This window comes from Phasianus colchicus, chromosome 2 (genome assembly GCF_987193195.1).
Source record: "Phasianus colchicus chromosome 2, bPhaCol1.hap1.1, whole genome shotgun sequence".
Classification (NCBI taxonomy): Eukaryota; Metazoa; Chordata; class Aves; order Galliformes; family Phasianidae; genus Phasianus; species Phasianus colchicus.
Genome location: NC_143437.1, coordinates 8,169,839 through 8,189,713, shown reverse-complemented (window position 1 = coordinate 8,189,713; position 19,875 = coordinate 8,169,839). Strand labels below are relative to the sequence as shown.

Here is a 19,875-nt window from a genome sequence, read left to right as displayed (position 1 = left end):
TGAACAATGATCTTGCCTTTGTTAATGTAGGGTTAAATATAAAGCACACTGAAAGGTGACATCTGAAGGGAGCCTTTCCAAACCATGACGAACATTTAAACTCTTCAGTTATTTTTCTGATCTTAACCTACACGTGCAGATCACAATAGAAGTCATTTCTAGAAACCCTCCCCATTTCTTGGAAACAATGCAACAGATAATCCCAAAATCTCTATTTTTGAAAAGAGTTTACTCACATAGTTTGAATAAATTAATTTGCAAATAAAAATTAAACTACAGTATAACATAGTTTGAATAAAATGATTAGAACAACTACAATACAGGGGGTTTCTTGCTGCATAAGTTTCATTACTTAATGCATATAATCTGGAAAATGTCAAAATCAGTTATATTTCTATGAAAAGGGAGTAACAGCAGTTACTTGTACATGACAACTAACTGAACTTATAATACAAGTTTCCTGACACATGCATTTCCTGAGTGAACCAAACAATATATATAATTTCTTTTTAAAAAATGAAGAAACAATTGACAGTCGAAAGCAAATATTTCATGACATCTAAGCAACATACATCTCTTTTTAAACCAAAAAGTTTAGAACAGCTTTGAAAGGGAAAATTAAAGCAAGGTATAAAGTATGGAGATTTGCTACCATCAATTATACAGTACATATGAAAAAAACAACAAAAGGTTGGCCTAAAAAAAAGTCAGTTTTTGTATTTGCCATTAAACATGGTGGGTTAGCAGCAAAGCTGGATGTAGTGCACTGGCCTTTCCTGGCTATACAGAATGGAAATGAGGGTTAGGGTAACGAGAGCACAGAGACCACAACCTAGAGCCCACCACAGATCTTATGCAGTCTTCCCACACCAAAGTCTATGAGACCAGTCCCAATGCAAGCTCTTCCCTAACAGATTGGGTCAAGTGCACAAAGATGCCAGGATGCAGCACACAACCAGCAGGTACCAGGCTTCTCTTTTGTTCCACATGTGGCCTAGATGAGTACCTGCACCCAACTCCTCAGAGCAGCATATAGGCAAGCCACATGACACCGGTGGCTCCCACATGCACAGCTGCAAGGAGCCAGACAAAAGGCAGAAGATGTGACTGACAAAGCCTTTCTCAAGCAGACACTGTGGCCCACTCACAAACTGCTCCCCACATCACATGTGGCGTGGGCACATGCACTTCTCACCTCCCCAAACAGCAAGAAACAAAATGAGCCTGATCTTTCAGGTTTGTTAAAGTTTAACATTGGAAAAACCCCTCAGAAATGTCACTAATGCTAAATAAAGACATGTTAGCATGAAGGGAGGAAAAAATCCTTAATCTAGACTAAGTTGCATATTCAAAGAGTCTGGTAAATATTTTTCTCATAACCAGATCTTAAGTACAGTCCTACCAAAAAGACGTTTTAAGAAGTCGTTCTCAGCTACCTTTCACATGGTTAAAGCACATCTTGACGCCATCATAAATTGCATTAGCTTTGTTCAAAAAGTATTTTAACTATTCTAAGAACTCAGTACTGCAGATTAAAAAAGATTTTTCTACCATTTCCATCTCACCTCCTTCTCCATCCAGAACTATTCTACACATCCAATTGCTGGATGTAACTCACTATGACCATGCTACTCTACGCATTCTATGCACTTTCAATAATAAAGATAAATAGAAAAGAGTTAATATACACGTTATATTTTACAATGTTTGCATCCAAGCTGTAAACTACTGCTTTTTGAACTATTTACCCTCCATATACAAAAAGAATGGAAACAAATTTCAAATACTGTGGGGGCATATGATTCAAAACCATTAAACAAAAGGCATTTCAAATTCTCTCCGCAATACTTCCTTCACCTCTTCAAGAAGCAGTCATTAACTAAACAAGCAGGACTTCTCTCTTACCCCTGTTTCTTCCATTTGCAGACCTTTCTCAATAGAGAGGGATTTAGCTGTCATAACAAAAGAAACAAAATTCTTCATCTTAATGCAAACCAGCAAAGCCCAGAGAATACGAAAAACAGTTGATTTAAAAATCAGAATCGCTTAGCTTATTGGTTTACTGCAGTCCTTGGTTATACGTGTGTTAGTCAAGAGGTCCTTGGAAAATGAGTCTGATGTAACCTTGCTCACCAGCCAGCTGATGCGCACAGAAGGGACAGGCTGCATGAAAAGTGTGAGTACCATGAGGAAGAGGGATTTGGGACCAATAAGCAGTTGTCTTTTCTGAGCACACGTGGCCGCATGGGCTGAACGCGTGAGTTGGAGGTCCCGCATCCACGTAAAATCCCGCTTCACATCCAAGCCACAGAGGCACGTAAGGGCCGACAGAGCGGCACATGGGACACTCTCGATCCTTGCCGTCTCTCTCCTCTTTATTTCCCCAGTTGTGATAGCCATGGACGTGGCCACAGTTCAGGTACACCCACGGCTGCTTTTCGTCTACAACATCTTTTCTCTTCATGCTGGGAAATGCCAAGGTGTTAAAGCCCACCGGACACTGGGGCCTCGCCGCATTGATCTCCTGTCTCAATGCCTCCAGGTGCTTGACAGTGGGAGTGCGTGAAAGCCCTTCTGCAGTGCGCCACAGCAACGTTGCTCCACACAGGTCAATCAGAGAGCCATCCTGCAGCTGGTTGGTTTCATTTTCAACCTTGTGATGGACAGAGGAAGAGAAAGGTGCCACCTAGCATTATTTGAAGAGTAACAAGGCACTTTCATTATATAAGTTTATCTGGAAGATCCGGATAAAGCTTCAAGCAACTACTAAGTGCCCTATGCAAGACTTCCACAGAACACAGTGCCACTTCCTTCTCTTTTAAGGAAAACTTCTTAAGAGATTAAAGTGTACGTTAAAAAATTATGTGGAGTCCTCCATTGTATTTTAGACTGTTTCATTGGTTAAGTGGCTTGTGGTAGCAAGAGTAATGGGAGGACAGTTGGACTAGATGATCTTGTAGGTCCTTTGCAACCCTGTGATTCTGTACCTTCACACAAGGCTTTGCTCTCCCCAAGAAAAATAAGCTGCCAGCATTCCTAGTTAAATGCACCAATAAAGTATTCATGCACATTTATTTTTGCTAAGAGACTCAAGTCATACCAAAATTAATCATCTCCTAAAAGTGTCACCACCAGTGCTTTGGAAACAAAGAGAAACGTAAAAAGGTAAAAAAAAAAAAGGTAAAAAAAGAATGAATATCCAGGTACATAGACATGTGTTAATAAATATTCTTTTCTATTCTTTAAGAAGGGAAATATAGGAAAACTTCAAAGCATGAACACAAAAGGGAGAATCGGGAAAATGCTCTTTAAAACATGAACACAATTATCACATCTTGCAGAGAGGCACACTAGATTGGCAACTCGTTTGAGGGGAGTAGTCTTGATCTGTAGCTTAGTACTATTTCTGAGACAGATTTAGTTTTCCAGGTCAAGCAAGAACCTTTCATGTGTGAACAGAGAAAGATATAAGTCAATGCAGTTTATTGTACAGGTGACAAATGCACTGAGTTAGGCAGATTCTGGCTTCTATTTAGGCCTAAACTGTATCACTTGTGTCTGTGCCCATCTTAAACATGCTACATAAAACGCTGGTCTCCGCTCTTACCATTTTCCCCCTCTGCTGAGCTGATCTGGTTTCACGGAGGCTGAACACATTCCCACACACAGATATCTCTCTCCATACTCCTGGCTTGGAGTCTTCTGTAAATCCATTACGAGGGTGCATAACAAGAACTCCATTTGTGGTTAGTCCATCCATTTGCCCATCTGATGTCTTCCACTTTGCAGCCTTCTCCTAAGAGAAACAACATCAATGAGAACTTCTAATTTGGCTGAAGTAGAGACTCAAATTAGATCAAAACTAAGCCTGCACTGATTTGGGAGAACAAAAAGAATTCCCTTACCCCAAGAAAGATGTTCTTTGAGGAGTCAAATCCTGCAGCATATATTCTTGCTGTAAAAGGAGGGTTACGTTCACATATGATTCTGCAGGCAAATCTTGATATCGTGCTTTGCACAGATTGCGTATCTGAATTACTCTGACTTCCAGGAACTGTATCTGTCACAACAAAGTCTATAGGGCTCTCTGTTGATCTACCAATCTGCAAAAAGGGATAAAAAAAGCTGTTTAGAAGTTTGCCTTTGGATCTAGTAATGTTCAAGCCCAGAGCAATTTAGAAATGATAAAAAAAACATAGCATTCCAATTTGAAGCACTTCTGTCCATCAGTTTGAGATTCATTTTCTGAAGCCTAATCTGAATTGATCATTTACTCCACCTCCACATGATCAAAGTTATTCCAAAGGTTGAGTGCAGCCAACTGAAGGAAGGAGGAAAAAAAAAGATGTAATTAAGCTAATACTGAGATAATTTCCCATTGAAGGTCTCCTCATCAGAGAAGTTAAAACTCAGGCCACCTGGATCAGTTGCAGCAGCTGCTGAACAGCTGGAACAAAACAGTCAGATGGAAAAATGGTATTCAGAAACTTTACATGCCCAGAGTATTCTGAGCAATGCCATACTACGTGGAGGTACAGATGTAAGAAAACTGTCTGGAGATGACATGAGCTGAATCTGCAGCTCCATTGAGGTACTAGGAAGCAGCACATCTGTCAGGAAAGACCAAGTACAAGATCGTTGTGGCTGGGGCAGTATGATGTTACATTAATATTAATAGAACAGAACAGGGATACATCTGACCACAGACTGATTTCTTCTAAGATGATGGTCTTAGAAACAGCAGGCTGCAGAGTAGTTGTGCCCTCTTTTCTAGCTCTATGGAAGAAAAATAGATTTGCAGTCTCACACACTTTCACCAATTTTGATTCAGTTGCATGTGTTTGACTGCTTTTTCATCTTGTCCTCTTTACAAAACAGAGGAGTTATACCCCAGCTCCAAACATCCTCATAGCCAGGTTTTAAAGCCCACTTGTACATTATTACCTTTCACTCACTTCCAGAATTCTCAAGCCTCTTAAAACATAGCTGGTAATATTAAGACTGATTAACTGCTAGGCAGGAGACAAAGAGCCTGAGGTGGTTTTTGGTGAAGGCTAGAGAGCTTTCATGAGACTGAAACTGCTTTGTCAGAGTGTGTTTTTCTTTTTTTTTTTTCTTCTTCTTTTTCCCCTTAGACAGGATAACCCAACAGTACACAAGGATCACCATTGGCAATTTAAGAGCAGAATACATGCCATAGCATGCCTGAACAGAGAACACTTAAACAACAGCTTATGCTGCAGTTAGTTTGTTACAGCCCTTTTGCTGCTGCAGATATTTGCAGTTGCATACAGCTTCCTCACCACATACCAACACCTCCTACCCCCTTAGGTTCTGCAATGTCGTCACAGTTAAATGCTGTGACAGCAGAGCTCCTTGCCTTACATTAAGTACAACAAAAATCAATGTGCTATCAGTCCAGGAATCAGAAGAAACAAAACAAAAAGTCTGAAACAAAACCCTTATGAGAAAAACAGGAAATAATAAGATATGAGCGAACACAGCTGCAAACGTGTTTGTGGTTCAATTTCATACACACAGGAAACTCCTACGAAGTTATTCTAAACTGATAGTACATTAGAAGTGGGCCTCTCTCAACATTTCCCACCACTTTAAACTTATTTCTGGGGTTGTGTTAGAAGTTTTTCCTGTATTTTTACACTGCATTTCTTCTACCCTCCTACTGGCTGATCCCAAGTCCATTCATGAATGCTGGAAGCAAAGTTCCAAGTGCTTCAGAGAACTGTGCATTTTACTCTTAACCTGTGTCTCATCCCTCCTTACAAAATTAAGTGATTGGCAGAGTGGCAGTCAACAGCAAAACCATAATTCTGTGCATTAGTCGCAAAAACAGGTTTTGCCTCTGACCAAGTAAATATAAAAGATGCACGGATACACAGCCTTGTATATGTGATGGACTTCAGAATGAACAGAATTCAACACCTCTGAAGAATAAAGTGCAGAAAGTAATAAAGTTTCACATCTGAGAGGAAAAGCATGTTGAGATAATGTCTCATTGGAAACCAGCACAGGTGAGAATACATTCCATTATCACTTAATTCACATACCTGGAACATATCTGTGTTGCTGTCATGGGTATATTCAACTACCACTGTCTGGGCCCGAGACAAAGTGTAAGATATGCTGTGTTGGTCCTTATTGCTTATTGCCTGTGGAAAAAAAAGAAGACAAATTATTGAACCAGTGAACAAACAATCAATCTACTAAATACAGCAGCAGTGCAGACACCATAGCCACGCTCTTTTCTGCTCAACGAACACATTAAGTCAGATGCTCATTAGTGACACACCTGTAGTTAGGCTTGACAAAAACCAGTCCTCACCATTAAAAAAAGTTGTAGGATTGATTCAGCAACAGACCAAACTGGTCTCTTTACCACACAATGCCACAAAATAAATGCAATCAAGACGGATTATTAGTCATGCTTAATATTAAAGCACAGCTGGCTTTGACACAAAGAATAGAAATGAGTGCAAAGGCTGAAACTGAATTCAGCCTGAACTTCTCAACAGCAGTGATAAAAACTTACACTTTGTTCTAAAAAAAAAAAAAAGGATCTCTGAGTTCATATTAAAGTCACTGTGATTAATTAGCCACATGGACAAAGAAGTTACAAGCAGTGCTAGTAATTCTTACCTAGTTTACATATGCTGTAGCAAAGTAATCTAGGCTTCACTTAGTTCAGATTTTCATTCGAGAGATTTATGCAATGCTTTATAAGCAAAACTAAAACTATCTGAACAAACTTCTGTGCTTCCAGATAGCACTTATTATTTGAAGACCATAAACAATTAGCAAAGGTAAGTATTAAACTTACCTTTAATCAATTCAGTGCTTAGAAATCAATATTTCTGAATTATTTTCAGAATCAAGTATTTAACTGTACTGAATTTGTCCAAGGGCCTGATCTTGAACATACTGAATATCTCTAAATAATTAAATAAGAATGTTTATGCATTCTTGAATTCCACTGTACTAGTGGAAGTGATCTGCCTCTTACTGAACATAATTGCACATACATTTGAAACACCACAATAAAGTAGTATTTCATGGTAATACCTTACCTATAATAGCCTGAGTTTTGACATGAATTACAACTCTACTTCAGGACTTAGGCCACTTCTTCACTGCTTCTTAAAGGGAACTCTGAACTTGATTACCAGCCATAAAAAATGTGCCCTGCCAAACCACCTGTCCTCATCTTCAGGGAACTCCTACCCACTGGACTGAGTAGGAAGTACAAACAGAGCTTTGATCAAGGATCATTTCAAAATCAGCTTCATAAACAGCAAGCTTAGCCTAAAGCATGAATGAGTGCCAACACAGGAAGTTTGAAACAAGTGTCTGTAGCAAATTTTGAAGGAAAACAAAATAAAAGGTTTTACGTGACAAGACTGGGCCTTGAATGTTCGTGTTTCAAAAACAAGCATTTTTCATTCTGGATATGTCAAAGACTGTAAATGGCTTCTTGCTATCCCTGACAGGTACCAAAAATCCTTGAATAAACACAAATCATTCTTTTCATAGTCAGAACTTCATGCTTTTTTTTTTTTTATTATTTCATCTCAGCATGGATTTCACTGAATTCTTTAGACAGCACCAGGAGAAACAAGACTTAATCACACAAATCCTAGAATCTTTTCAAGTAGAAAGGACCCTGAGAGGCCATCTAGTCCAACACCCCTGCAATGAAAAGGGACACTTACAGCTCCATCAGATGCTCAGAGACCTGTCCAGCCTGACCTCAAATGTCTCCAGGGACAGGGCACCGCCACCTCCCTGGGCAACCCATGTCAATGCCTCACTACCCTTACTGTAAAAAACTTCTTCCTTATATCCAGTCTGTACCTCCCCTCTTTTAGCTTGAAATTATTTCCCCTTGTCCTATCACAACAAACCCCGCTAAAGAATCTGTTGCCTGTTGACTAATACAAAAGTATTGTTGGATATCTCAGTCTTCTTATTCATTGTTAATAGCCTGCCTCTGTTGCCCATCAGAGACGGCGTACCCTCCTGAACTTTCCTTTTCCAGTTTACATATCTATAGAAGCCTTTCTTACCCTTTATGCATCCCTTGCCAAGTCCAGCTCCAGTTGCACTTTGGCGTTCCTGACACCAACCCTATACAACCTAGCAGTATCCCTATACTCCTCCTAGGTTACCTGTCCTGCCTCCACTGCTTGTGCATTATTTTCTTGCTCTCCAGTTTGATCACGTCACAGTTCAGTCATGCCGGCCTACTGCCTTTCTTTTCTGCCTTCCTACCCCTGGTGATAGAGAGCTCTTATGCATACAGGAAAGCTTCCTTTAAGATCTGACTGGTCTGTTCCACTCTCTTACCCTTGAGAACAGATTCCCAGGGAGTTTTGTTAACTAACTCCTCGAAGAAATAGAATTTGGCTTTCCTAAAATTAAGCTTCCTGATTTTATTCTTTGCCTGTCTGATATCCCTCGAGAGTAAACTTCACCACTGCATGGTCACTACAGTCCAGGCAGCCCCCTGTCCTGATGTCACCAATCAGCTCATTTGCATTGGTGATCAACTGGTCCAGCACTGCATCCCCCTTGTGGGGCTATTACTTGGCTAATCAAGCTTACCTTTGCTGCTTGAGGGGTACAGGCAATATGCACAGTGCTAGGTTTCACCCCGTTTGCTTTGGGCCTTTTAAATAAAGCAAATCTACTTTTTCTTCTTCCTCTATCTCCATTTGGGAGTGACCCATTGTACCTATAAAAGAAAGGACAGAAAAAAAATGAAGTCCATATTTCTGTACAGCTTCAAGAGGTGCAGACCTACATAAAATTTCATTTGAAACACAAAGCCTTCTTAACTAGGACAATATTAAAAAATTATAGATCTCCAATTAGTTACACGTATTTAAATCTGGTAATAGGTAACTAAAGTACTGAAACATGCCTGCAGAACTACAGCACATGCACCCAAAGACTGCAGAGCAAGGAATACTCTCTGGGATTCATCTCAGAGCTACTATCAACACATAGAAAGGATCCATTTCAATGCTTGCTAGATAAAATATGAAAAGAGTTCAAGACACAGTATGAAAGTAAGAGGTAGCATGATCACATCACCTCTCACAGCAACCTGCAGATAACTGCTTTAAGCATGCCCTGAAATTCTACCTTCATTCTCACTTCCAGCAAACATAAACACTTACCCCAATACGATCAATTCACCATACTTCACCGGTGCTTTTGATGGATGATTTTCTTGATCAGGAGAAAACATGAGCTTAGCTAGTGACTTCTTCTCAAACTTCAGGTCACTGATCAAGAGTTGTGGCACACTTTTTTCATTATTTCCTGTGAAAATAAAGAAAATGAAAGGTAAGGGATTCAAATCTATCAATTACACCAACCTGCACACTTATTTTTGATCTTCCTGATATAGTAGGTACATTATTTTGCACCTGTTGCTTTCCCATGTTTTGGCTTTGCTTGAAATAACTTTAAAAAGATCACATGAAGAAACATCAATTCAGGCTGTGCTGCCTGCAACAATTACATGAGCAGACAAGAGTTTTTAGAAAATTCCCATTCAGTCTTGATAAAACATTGTTTCCCTTTATGCTTTATTTTAGTATAATTTTAGTATAAATTGTATATAGCTTCACTTAGCATGTTTCCTTCAGCTATCAAAAAGCAGAATCAGATAAGGATTAAATTGAAAGGAAAAACAAGACTGGTGCATTAACCAAAGAACTTCAAGTTCTCATGGAGAGCATCTGATTCAGAGCTTTCCAAAGAAGTTCTGGGTTGGCAGATTAGAGGAAGTTGTCATACAACTCCACATTGAGTCTACCATATGAATTTGGGGCATGCAACGTGATCTCTGCCAGACCAGAGAGAGAAGTGATGCAAACAGCTGTTTAAAACAAATCTCCAGAAAAAATTATGAGTAATTCTTTATGAGAGTGGTTTCCTGGAGTTCAATTTTTGATCCTATTTTGTTTTCAGAATCACTTCATACTACCATTCTTTACACCTTCTCATTAGTAACATTTCCAGACACAGACCCACTCCTACAACAAGGAGGATGCTTCAGAGGAAGTGTACCCATCACAGCACTTGTTTTATATCAAATAAAGCCGACACAGCCTTTTTGAAGCTTTCACTTAAAAGAAGCAAGACTATTCCCTTGGTTCTCCCAGACCAAGCTTTCCTACGGACTCATAAAACCATTAAGCTTTTTAGTTCTGCACTTTTGGCACTGATTGTTAATATTCTGCCTTCCATTCAAACAAATATTTTTGGCCCACACAACATTTCTCATATCCTGTCATCTACTGTAATCATGACGATAATGTTGTATTTCTGCTTTCTTCTGCCTGGAAGTAGATATTATACAGAAAAGAAACCACTGTGTCATTCTACCCTCCACCGTATGCCCTAACAGAGAAGAAAACGTGACCACAGTTGCCATCCTGCTCACATTTGTTCAGTACTTGGAATAAAGACACTTTCACTGATCTCTACCCTCAGTTCTCTTTGTTCCACTCTAGCAAAACTTGGCCTTCAGTGGCCCTTCTTGAGCTAGGGCTTCTCATTCAGTATAGACCAACCCCCACTTGCAACCAGACACAATGTTATCTCAAAAATCAGTATGTTCCTTAATGCCCTCTTGAATGCTATCTCATGTACTCAGGAGGGCTCCACACAAATACACACACCTTACTGCTCTCCCAACTTCTGCTGTGATGACTGTAGAACACAGCCAGAAGACTAAATCAAAACCTTCCATCTACCTTTATTCTTTTTTCCTCCATTTTTTTTTTCTCCTTGATCTCAACCTGAGTACTCTGGACTATTCAGAACTTGAAATTATAAGTTAAATAAAGCCTTCATTTAGCACACATGTAGTGTTATCACAAGCATGTCCTGACCCAGTGCTAGATGTAGAAGTGCATTCTATTAAACCTGATCTGTACAACACTACCACGCAACATCCGTCTCCTGTCTGCTTTCCTGCATTTTCATTTTGTAATAAGCAGCATGTATTTTCAAATATTTCTACTTAAGTCAGTAGAAATCTATATCTTTATATTCATATACAGATAATTTTCTATGAAGTATTTGTACCATCAAATTCAGTATGTCAGCATTTGTTTTGCTTTAAAGTTTTCTTGCATTAGAGTTACTCATGTTGTCTTAAAAACCCAGTTTCTAATGATTTCATCTCCTCCCTAAACAATTAACCTGTTTTCCACTTGAATCTCCACAGCAGTCTTTGCCTTCACTTCAGTCTTTTCCACACAGGAGTAATTTCAACTTGGTCATCACATATTCACATGCAGCACTTCACATCTCTTTGTGAAAGTACGCAGTGGCTGTCCTTTGAATTAACATTTAACAACTGAGAAGAACCACTGAGAAATCTGTAATGTCATCCATTAGCAAACAGCACAGGAGTAGTAAATACCATAAAAAAAGATAGAATAAGACTTGAATAGTACCCATCCTACTCTACGTTCTTCAAAAAAGAGCTCATCAATTCACATAGACAGAGGGAGGAGGCAAGCATTAAAAATAATTTTAATCTCTAACATTAGTGCAAAAAACTTCCCCAGCTGAGTGAATAACTTCATGAAAAGCTAAATAAATAAAAGGCATCTCCAAGTCAGGCCGCTTCTGAGTCTTGGTAAAAGTAATTGCACATGAACAATTAATGAGACTCTACTTGAAAGCACCACCCAAATTGCTGGCCAGTGACCTCTTCTTAAGAGCTGATGGAGCAGAAATTAAAAAGGGAGAGAAGCTCACATGCCTGCCTTTAGCTGTGCAACAAGTCTTAATACAAGAAAGCGTCAAGCATCTGACACTCAGCTCCCACTAATGCTCTTTCCTTTGTTGTTGTTTCACATTTAAATAAACCCAGCCAGGTTTATTCTAGGAGCAGCACATACAGAAGAAACCCTTTCCTTATTTGACTCAACGAAGGTCCCAAAAATGTAAATTTAGAGCTCCAAATGATACAACGACTTGCTTCTACATTTTTCAAAAAATATGGCTTTAATGCTGGAACTTGATTTTTTTCTCAAGTATGTCAGAACCTCCACAAGCTGCAAAAGTCACTCTTCTAACTACTAACACAGTAACTTCAGTTCAGGCACATACCAAGTTCAGAGCCCCTGAACAATTCAATGCAATGTACAAGCTACTTCTCACCCTGTATGATCTGCCCAATGCACCGTACTTAAAACAAAGACATTTTTTCTCCTGGAAATAATAAATGCTGAGGTTCACAAGACTACTCCAGTTGCAACGTTAGACTAAGTATGAAACTCATAGCAAATGGGTCGATTAGGCCACAGGATGACAACCTCACTCCTGAAACACAGAAGGCACGTGGATCTTTTAAAGGTGGATACAGCATACAGGAACTTACAGAACAGAATGCTCTTGAGCTGTCTGGAAGAAATCACTAAGTTTTTAAGTAATGGATCTTTTGTTCTTACAGAATGATCCGCCCAGCTTTTATTTCTAGAATACTACATCAGACTTCATGGAAGTGTTATGAAAAGCTAATTAAATACATCAAAAAGTCAACCTGGTGCTGTAGTACCCAAATACAACTGAGCAACTGGCTGCTTGAACTGAAGACAAGCAAGTTAGCTTTTTGCCATGACCTTTAATTTGGAAGTGGTGCATCTGTCCATCAGTGGATTTGTCATCATTGGGGTAGTCCCAAAACAAGAGACTATTCTAAAACTCTGTCACCACAGTCCTCCACTACAAAATTAAAGAGATTTTGTGAGTAAAGCAACTTCCACACACACACACACAAAAAAAACTCAGAAAAGGCACTACTTGAATTGGTAAGAGGTGCTGCTCAGCAAGCACATCGTTGCTTGTTAGCACAAAAATATGATGGGTACCAATTAGCATCTTTCAGTCTTAAAGCAGAAAAATAGAAGAGGAAGAACTCATGAACAATGCTTTATTGTTCTTAAAACTGGTCCCTCTGTAACCAGGAGAAAGACTGTGGAAGGTAACTTGCACAATACTGCCATGCATGGCATGGTGAGGCACTGGAACATCTTGCCCAGAGAAGCTGTGGATGCCCTATCCCTGCAGCTGCTGAAGGCCAGGTTAGATGGCTGGCAAGCCTGCCCACAGCAGGGAGTTGGAACTAGATGATCTTTAAGGGCCCTTCCAACCCAAGCCATTCTATGATTGTGATCCTATGGGTAGTTGTTTTGAGGGTGTGGAAAGAGCTGACATCTAAACTGAAAACATACTTTGAATTTGGTTTAGGAACGGAAACCCAGTTTCCTACCAGCCTTTTTGTTCTTAAATACTTACTTGAGTCACACAGGGCAAAGGCTGCCATTGCAGAAAGCAAGCCACGTATTTCTGACAACATTTGTATAGAAGGAAAAGCCTTATCATTGTCCTCTGTCCTGTGACATTCAAAAACCAATCTCGGAATCTAGAGACAGACCTAGCAAGCCATGTGCTGCTGCAGCATGTAATAATGAACACTCAGACTCACTAAGCACTGCAAACCTAACATGTCTTCAGCCACTTAGTGACATACATCAGTTGAAGTCCAATTGAACATCAGGATCTGTGCCAGGAATGTCAGGGTTGTGGTCAACAGCTTTTTGTCCAGGTGGAGGCTGGGCACAAGTCCCTCAGCAGTCCATCTTGGGACTGGCACTCTTTGACTTCCTTATCAGTGACAGACAATGGGATTGACTGCACCCTCAGCAAGTTTGCTGATGACACTAAGCTGAGCAGTGCAGCTGACACAACAGAAGGAAGGAATGCCACAGACTTGAAAAGTGGGCCCGTGTGAACCTAATGATGTTCAACAAGGCCAAGCGCAAGTGTTGTACTGGGGTTGGGACAATCCCAGATATGCATACAGACTGGGAAAAGAACTCACTGAGAAAAGTCCTACAGAGAAGGACTTGAGGGTCCTGGTGGATGAAAAGTTGGATATGAATAGCAGTATGAACTTGCAGCCCAGAAGGCCAACAGTGTCCTGTGCTGCATCAACAAAAGGTGGGAGCAAGGTGAGGGAGGGGATTGTCCCCCTCTGCTCCATCCTTGTGTTGACCCACCTAGAATACTGCATCATGTCTGAGGCCCCCAGTACAGGACGACACAGAGCTGTGGGAGCTGGTCCAGAGAAGGGCCATGAAGATGCTCAGAGGGCTGGAGAAGAAGAAAGGCTGAGGGAGCTGAACTTATTCAGCCCGGAGGAGACTCTGGGGAGACCTCACTGCAACTTCCCAGTACTTGAAAGGAGCTTATAAGCAGGAGAGAAACTGATTTGTTACACGGTTTGATAGCAACAGGAAAAGTGGGGAATGGCTTTAAAGTAAGAGAGGAAACATAGGTTAGATGTTTGGAAGAAATTCCCTACACAGAATGCGGTGAGGCATATCACCCAGAGAAGCTGTTGATGCCCCCCAACCCCTGAAGGTGTTTAAGGCCATGTTGGATGGGACCCTGGGAAGCCTGACCTGCCTCAGCAGGTGGGTTGGAGCTTGATGAATTTAAGGTCCCTTCCAATCCAAGCCACTGTATGATCTGACACCTATCTTCACTTACTACTTCAAGTTTAAACCTTTGGGTACATGAAAACAGAGTAGAAGCAGGTTACAAGTCTGACTACTTTCTCTGAACAAACCATTTTCAGTGGGGAACCCAGAGACATAATGAATTTTGGTTGAACTACCAGCTTTTAACTTACCAGCAACGTTCAATCATTTCACTGTCTTTTCTGACCATGAGACTACATTCATAATTAGTCCGTACTGGCTTCTATAGAAAGCCTTCCAATCCTGTTTGCATTGGGGCACAGAACCTTGTGAATAAGCTTGCTATTTAGTAGACCAAGAACAGTTTTTAAAACTGCATCTTAATGGTTAAAATGGGGCGGGGGGAGGGGAGAACATAAATTCAATGAGCCCAAGCAGAGATTCATTAAACACTCTGCTGTGAGCTAAAAATACTAGAATAAAAGTCTCTTTGTAATAAATTACCATCATTTTCTAAACACAGAGCCAGCATTATAGGCTGTTAGCAACTGTAGCTAGTGCCAGACTAGCCCTTTTCTAAAATACTGCATTAAAAAAAAACAAAAAAACCACTCTCACTGTATAAAAAGAAGTCCTCTGTCAATGAGAAAATTAAAAATATGCTGATTCAGATGCAAAAGATGAATATTTTTCCATTTATATATTACCATTATGTTCTGTATCTACATATTCTAGGGTTTGGGTTTTTTTCCTTACAGAAATAAAACACAAGACAGCTTAGCTACTCATTTTTTATACAGTTTGCTATTTGTAGTTCTCCATTTACAACCCTTGCAACTGTCATATGCAGCTCTTCACTCAGCAGTTCTGCTTTAAGTCAGAGAGGATACGGACAAAACATAACCCAACTCTTCTCACAGGTATGCAGTGATGGAAATAGGAGGCAACAAATAGGCTGCAAACAGGAAATTATGATGAGCAATTAGAGGTAAAAAAAAGTCCTGAGCAGCTGCAAGATCTCTCCTGCTGGAAATACTGAAACCTCAGCAGCACACAGCCCTGAATAACCTGATCTAGGGCTGCCCCACGTAGAGAGAAGAGACTGGAGCACACAACCTCCCAACCTAATTCTAGTCCTAGAACTCCGTTTTAGGAAACCCAGCACCTTCTCAAGAGCCAACTAAACCACAAGTGCTCCTTTACCCTTCAAAGATAAACCCTGTCTTGTATATTTAAAGGACTGGAACATCAAAGTTAAGGTAACCATGACACAAGAGGTCTGTAATACTTGTCCCTCAAGATGAAGATATTTGCAAGTGCAAAAGAATGGAGAGGCAATAAGCAACTGGAGAGATGTAAAAGAAGCAATCCCAGCAGACCATCTCCTTGCTTGATTAGAAGTTCTATGAAGTCGAGGCTGCTGGATTTGAAAACACAGTTGTTAGCACAGTAGCTTATAACACTACACACAAAATAACTGGAATAGCAGCATATTCTGGATCATCACATAGAATCACTCTGCATGAGTGGTTCATTTCTCAGTCTTGAAACACAACCTGTGAAGGTACGGATAATGTTTCAAAGTGACTGCCTGTTTTCTGAAACAGAGATGTTCTTGTCTTTGGAATTAGTGTCACTTAACTGATTCTGATAATGTCCCTACTCTTCTATGTGAGCAGCAAGGAATTGGTTCCGTGCACCACTATGGCTCTAAGGGCAGGCAAAGATTGGAAAATCACTTTCTTGTATGAGATGGTTAAATCATCACTGTGAAGTTACTCTCCTTCAACTGACTTCTTTTTAAAAGCTTCTATTTATTTTTTTACTGGAACAAATGCACATATGTCACAGGAGAGCGTTTCATGTTTATAAGCTACAGTTTCCACTCTTTGCCCAGTTCCTAGTTCAAAACAAGTTCATGTTTCCTTCACACACATACCTGGAACTTTAGGTTCAGCAAGTTTGATTATATTTCACTTTCTAGATCAGTCAGATTCTTTCTACAGCACTGCAGATACATGGGAAAGGTACAGCAAAACAGCTGTCAAGTATTCAAGTTGCACTGTCACTTCAGATCAGTAGTGCTATTTTACCTTTCTACAGTAGGGTCATTAATTTCCCCCTCCTTTCTAGGAAAAGAAATGCTTAAGTACCTAAAAAAAAGTGTAGAAAAAACCTCAGGAGCATGGAAATTCAGCCCAGACCTGCTTTTGTATGACTTCTTTCCTTACTCTATATTGTCTGCTTTTTCTAACCTTTGAATAAGCTTAGTCATCCACTATATACACAAATATACACAAGAGCATCTTATGATACAAAAGCACTGAAAAGACAACAAGGCTGAATCCTGAAATGAGGAAGCAGCCTCTCCCACTTAGGATACCAAGCACAAAACAATGCAAACAACTGTCTGCTGCTCTGTCTTGAAAACATCAGTGAAGTCTCAATGCAGGGATTTTTCATTCTCCTAAACAGAATGAAAGCATCTTTTTATCACCAGCATCTGCTGTTGGTACACTGGTAATTCTGGAAACATGTCATACAAGACTCTTAGCACATGGAAAAAAAAACATGTTGTCTGTAGACAACTCCAAAAGGGCATTAATTTGATACACAAGAGCATATCTACTGCTTTGCACCACCAAGACTACAGCCAACCTTTTCCAGTGAAAGAAAGAGCAATTTAGTTGGGTTGCCACACAGTGTGCTGCCTCAAGTGCTGTTTCCATCACAGAGACAAACCAAAGCAGCTCTTAGCAGTTTTATGAAGCTCAGAAACAATACTGAGAGTACAAGCACTCGTTCAGGCAAACATTTTAGAACAAGGCTTCTATTATAGGTGCTATATGAAAACTTGTACTTTATGATGGTGCTCAAAAATCACATTCTTCTCCAGAAAATGGAAAATCTGTCTAAGTACAGAGGCCTGATTTCAATCAGACCTCTGCTACCTTCAGTTGCGTTATTCTGAATTGCCACTGATGGGATCAGAGCGGGGTCAGGCATATTAAAACTGAAGGAGTTATATAACAGCTAATGATCCACCTTAGCAGTTTGACAAAAATCAATTCCGAAAATATTCTCAAAAAAAAAAATCCAGCGTTTTTTCAGTTACGAAAAATAACAGCTGATCCTCCCCTGAGGAAACCATGATATCCTCCTACAGATTATAACTGATGTAATTCAGACTGTGTGTGGGAAGCTGAAAACATTTGTCTTTTAGCACAGGGTGGCTATTTTAAAGCTGTCACTGCAATATTATCCATAACCTTAATTAGCAAGAAAAGGTTCTTTACCAGTTAAACTGGTGCCTTTCCACGCACTCTTACCACCCATGTGCACCAAGTCAGCTGTCAGAAACCAGTGACAAAGCATAAAAGCTCAATATTAACTTACTGGTTACTTTAAAAAAAACAAAACTTCCCTTTCTTAATACTTTCAGCACTAGAGTAACCAACTGCAGGCTGTGTTGGCTGAGCCATCAGACAAAAGTTATTTGTACAAGCTACTTACAAAGATCAGCTTGCAGGTCGGTTGTACTTGCACCGTGACAGTTACTACACACTCTGTATAATTTTAAAAAGGGAGTTTTTATCTTTATTTGAAAATCTGAGTATGAAATCATTTATACAAGCAGTGACATCTGAAGCCATAAAACAGTGTAATAGGCATGCTGATAAAACAATGCTATGTGCTCATTAACCACAGCACTACCTATTTATATCTTCAGAGTGCCTGGTGAAAGTAGAAGCAGGAAATGAAAAACTTTGTACAGTGCCAGTATGAAGTGGCAGAACAGTTTGACACACAACTCTGCACTCAGGATCCCTTAGAATCCCCACTCTTTACTGCCTTCAGACAAATTACACACTATTACCTCAAAAATAAGTAGCCTCAACGTTCACAGCAATTCAGTGAGAGCAGCACAGCTTCCCTATACAGATTAAGAGTTTATACCAAAATATAGGTGTTTCATTTTTAAAAGGGCCATTACACAGACAGATGGAGCTTGTTATGCTTTGATGATTGAGCACAGGAGGATCTACTGTACAGTGCACCTGAAGTAGCTGAGAACCCTGCACTTGCACAAAACCACAATGACATCTTGCTCCTCGGACCCGAACATTACCGTTTTGCTTTCTGAGCTTCTGACTTCCTGACGAGGCAGTTTGTGTACCAAAACAGCAGCTAAACAGATGCTTGTATTACACTAAAGCTTTTCCACACAGCCTATCATTTCACCTTGCAAACATTAGAGTTACAATTGCACCAAAGCATCTTTTGATTTAGGCAACAGTGACATTTAACAGCTCTGTGAGAAATCCCCCTCGGTACAATTTTGTAACAGGCATCTTGCTCTGCACCTGCAAATGAGAAGCAACTGACTCCTTCTGAACAAGCAGCTCTTCCTATTTGAGGTGGGGAAGCAGCCCACAAATATTGCCTGCTCTCAGATTTCCCCTCAGCCACATCAAACTGGCTTTCAGGTGCCTTCTGGAGAACCATGCAACTGAGGAGGCTATTACAGAAGACTGAAACAACACAACATTACAACATGTAAGAGATGGCACATAGGGAACTTACCAGTATTTTTCTGTTCCTTCAAGATTTCTACTCCGTGGAGGAGAAAAAAAATCTTGTATCTTGTTTAAAAGACAGACAAAATCCACCAACTTAAATCCCAGCAACTGCCAGACTGAGTGCCTCTGCTGTGTGCTTTTACTTCGGCAGTGGGTAACGCATTCTGACTAAACAGGGGCTGGCCCTGCCTTACGTCAGCTAGGTAAACACCACCGCGCTGCGCACCATTGGCTGAAGTCACCGCCTGCATCCTGCTTGTCATGCCATAAATTCATCACTCTCTAGCCCCAAAAAGGAAAAAAGGAACTAGAGGGTGTGTTGAAAGCTATCCTGCAGCCCAGTTCCCCAGCAATTCTTCAGTTTAGGCTCTCTGAGAAACTGTTCTATTTCCTTCTCAGCTCCTCTTACATAACTGTACCCGTGCATGCTATACCTTTCTTTTTATTTAAATCATCACTTATTAGCCCAGCTAGCTTTTCTCACCTCCTACACAAAGCAATTTCTTAATACGCTAAGAATTAAAACAGGAGAAAGTCTTCAGGTATTGCCAGCCTGGTTTTTGCTACTAGTAGTCCTGGATGCACAACATACCCGCACATAGCTGCTTTTGGATACTGAACTCATCTGGCCAATGATGCTGCAACAGCTCGTTTCTACAGGACGCACATCCAGAAAGGTAAATCTGCATGCACCAGACTAGGTTCTGAAATCACTGCATCAAGTTAGTGGGTCAGATCATTTAAATGTCTGAAGCGTAAAATGGTGA

General features: G+C 40.2%; 1 protein-coding gene across 3 annotated transcripts in view; it reads right to left on the bottom strand.

The window, feature by feature from the left end:
- Positions 1-210: 210 nt before the first annotated feature.
- PELI1 (pellino E3 ubiquitin protein ligase 1) overlaps positions 211-19,875 on the bottom strand; it is a 44,131-nt gene continuing 24,466 nt past the window's right edge. For 2 of the 3 annotated variants that reach the window (XM_031599294.2, XM_031599303.2), the window contains 6 exons: positions 9,198-9,342; positions 8,620-8,749; positions 6,069-6,170; positions 3,906-4,103; positions 3,608-3,796; positions 211-2,653 (listed from right to left, as the gene is read on the bottom strand). In XM_031599294.2, coding sequence (XP_031455154.1) covers positions 2,087-2,653; positions 3,608-3,796; positions 3,906-4,103; positions 6,069-6,170; positions 8,620-8,749; positions 9,198-9,342 — 1,331 coding nt within the window. In that variant the 3' untranslated portion in view covers positions 211-2,086. Of the gene's footprint in view, positions 2,654-3,607; positions 3,797-3,905; positions 4,104-6,068; positions 6,171-8,619; positions 8,750-9,197; positions 9,343-19,112; positions 19,488-19,875 lie in introns of those variants that run through there. The other variant, XM_031599311.2, reaches the window with a different exon arrangement.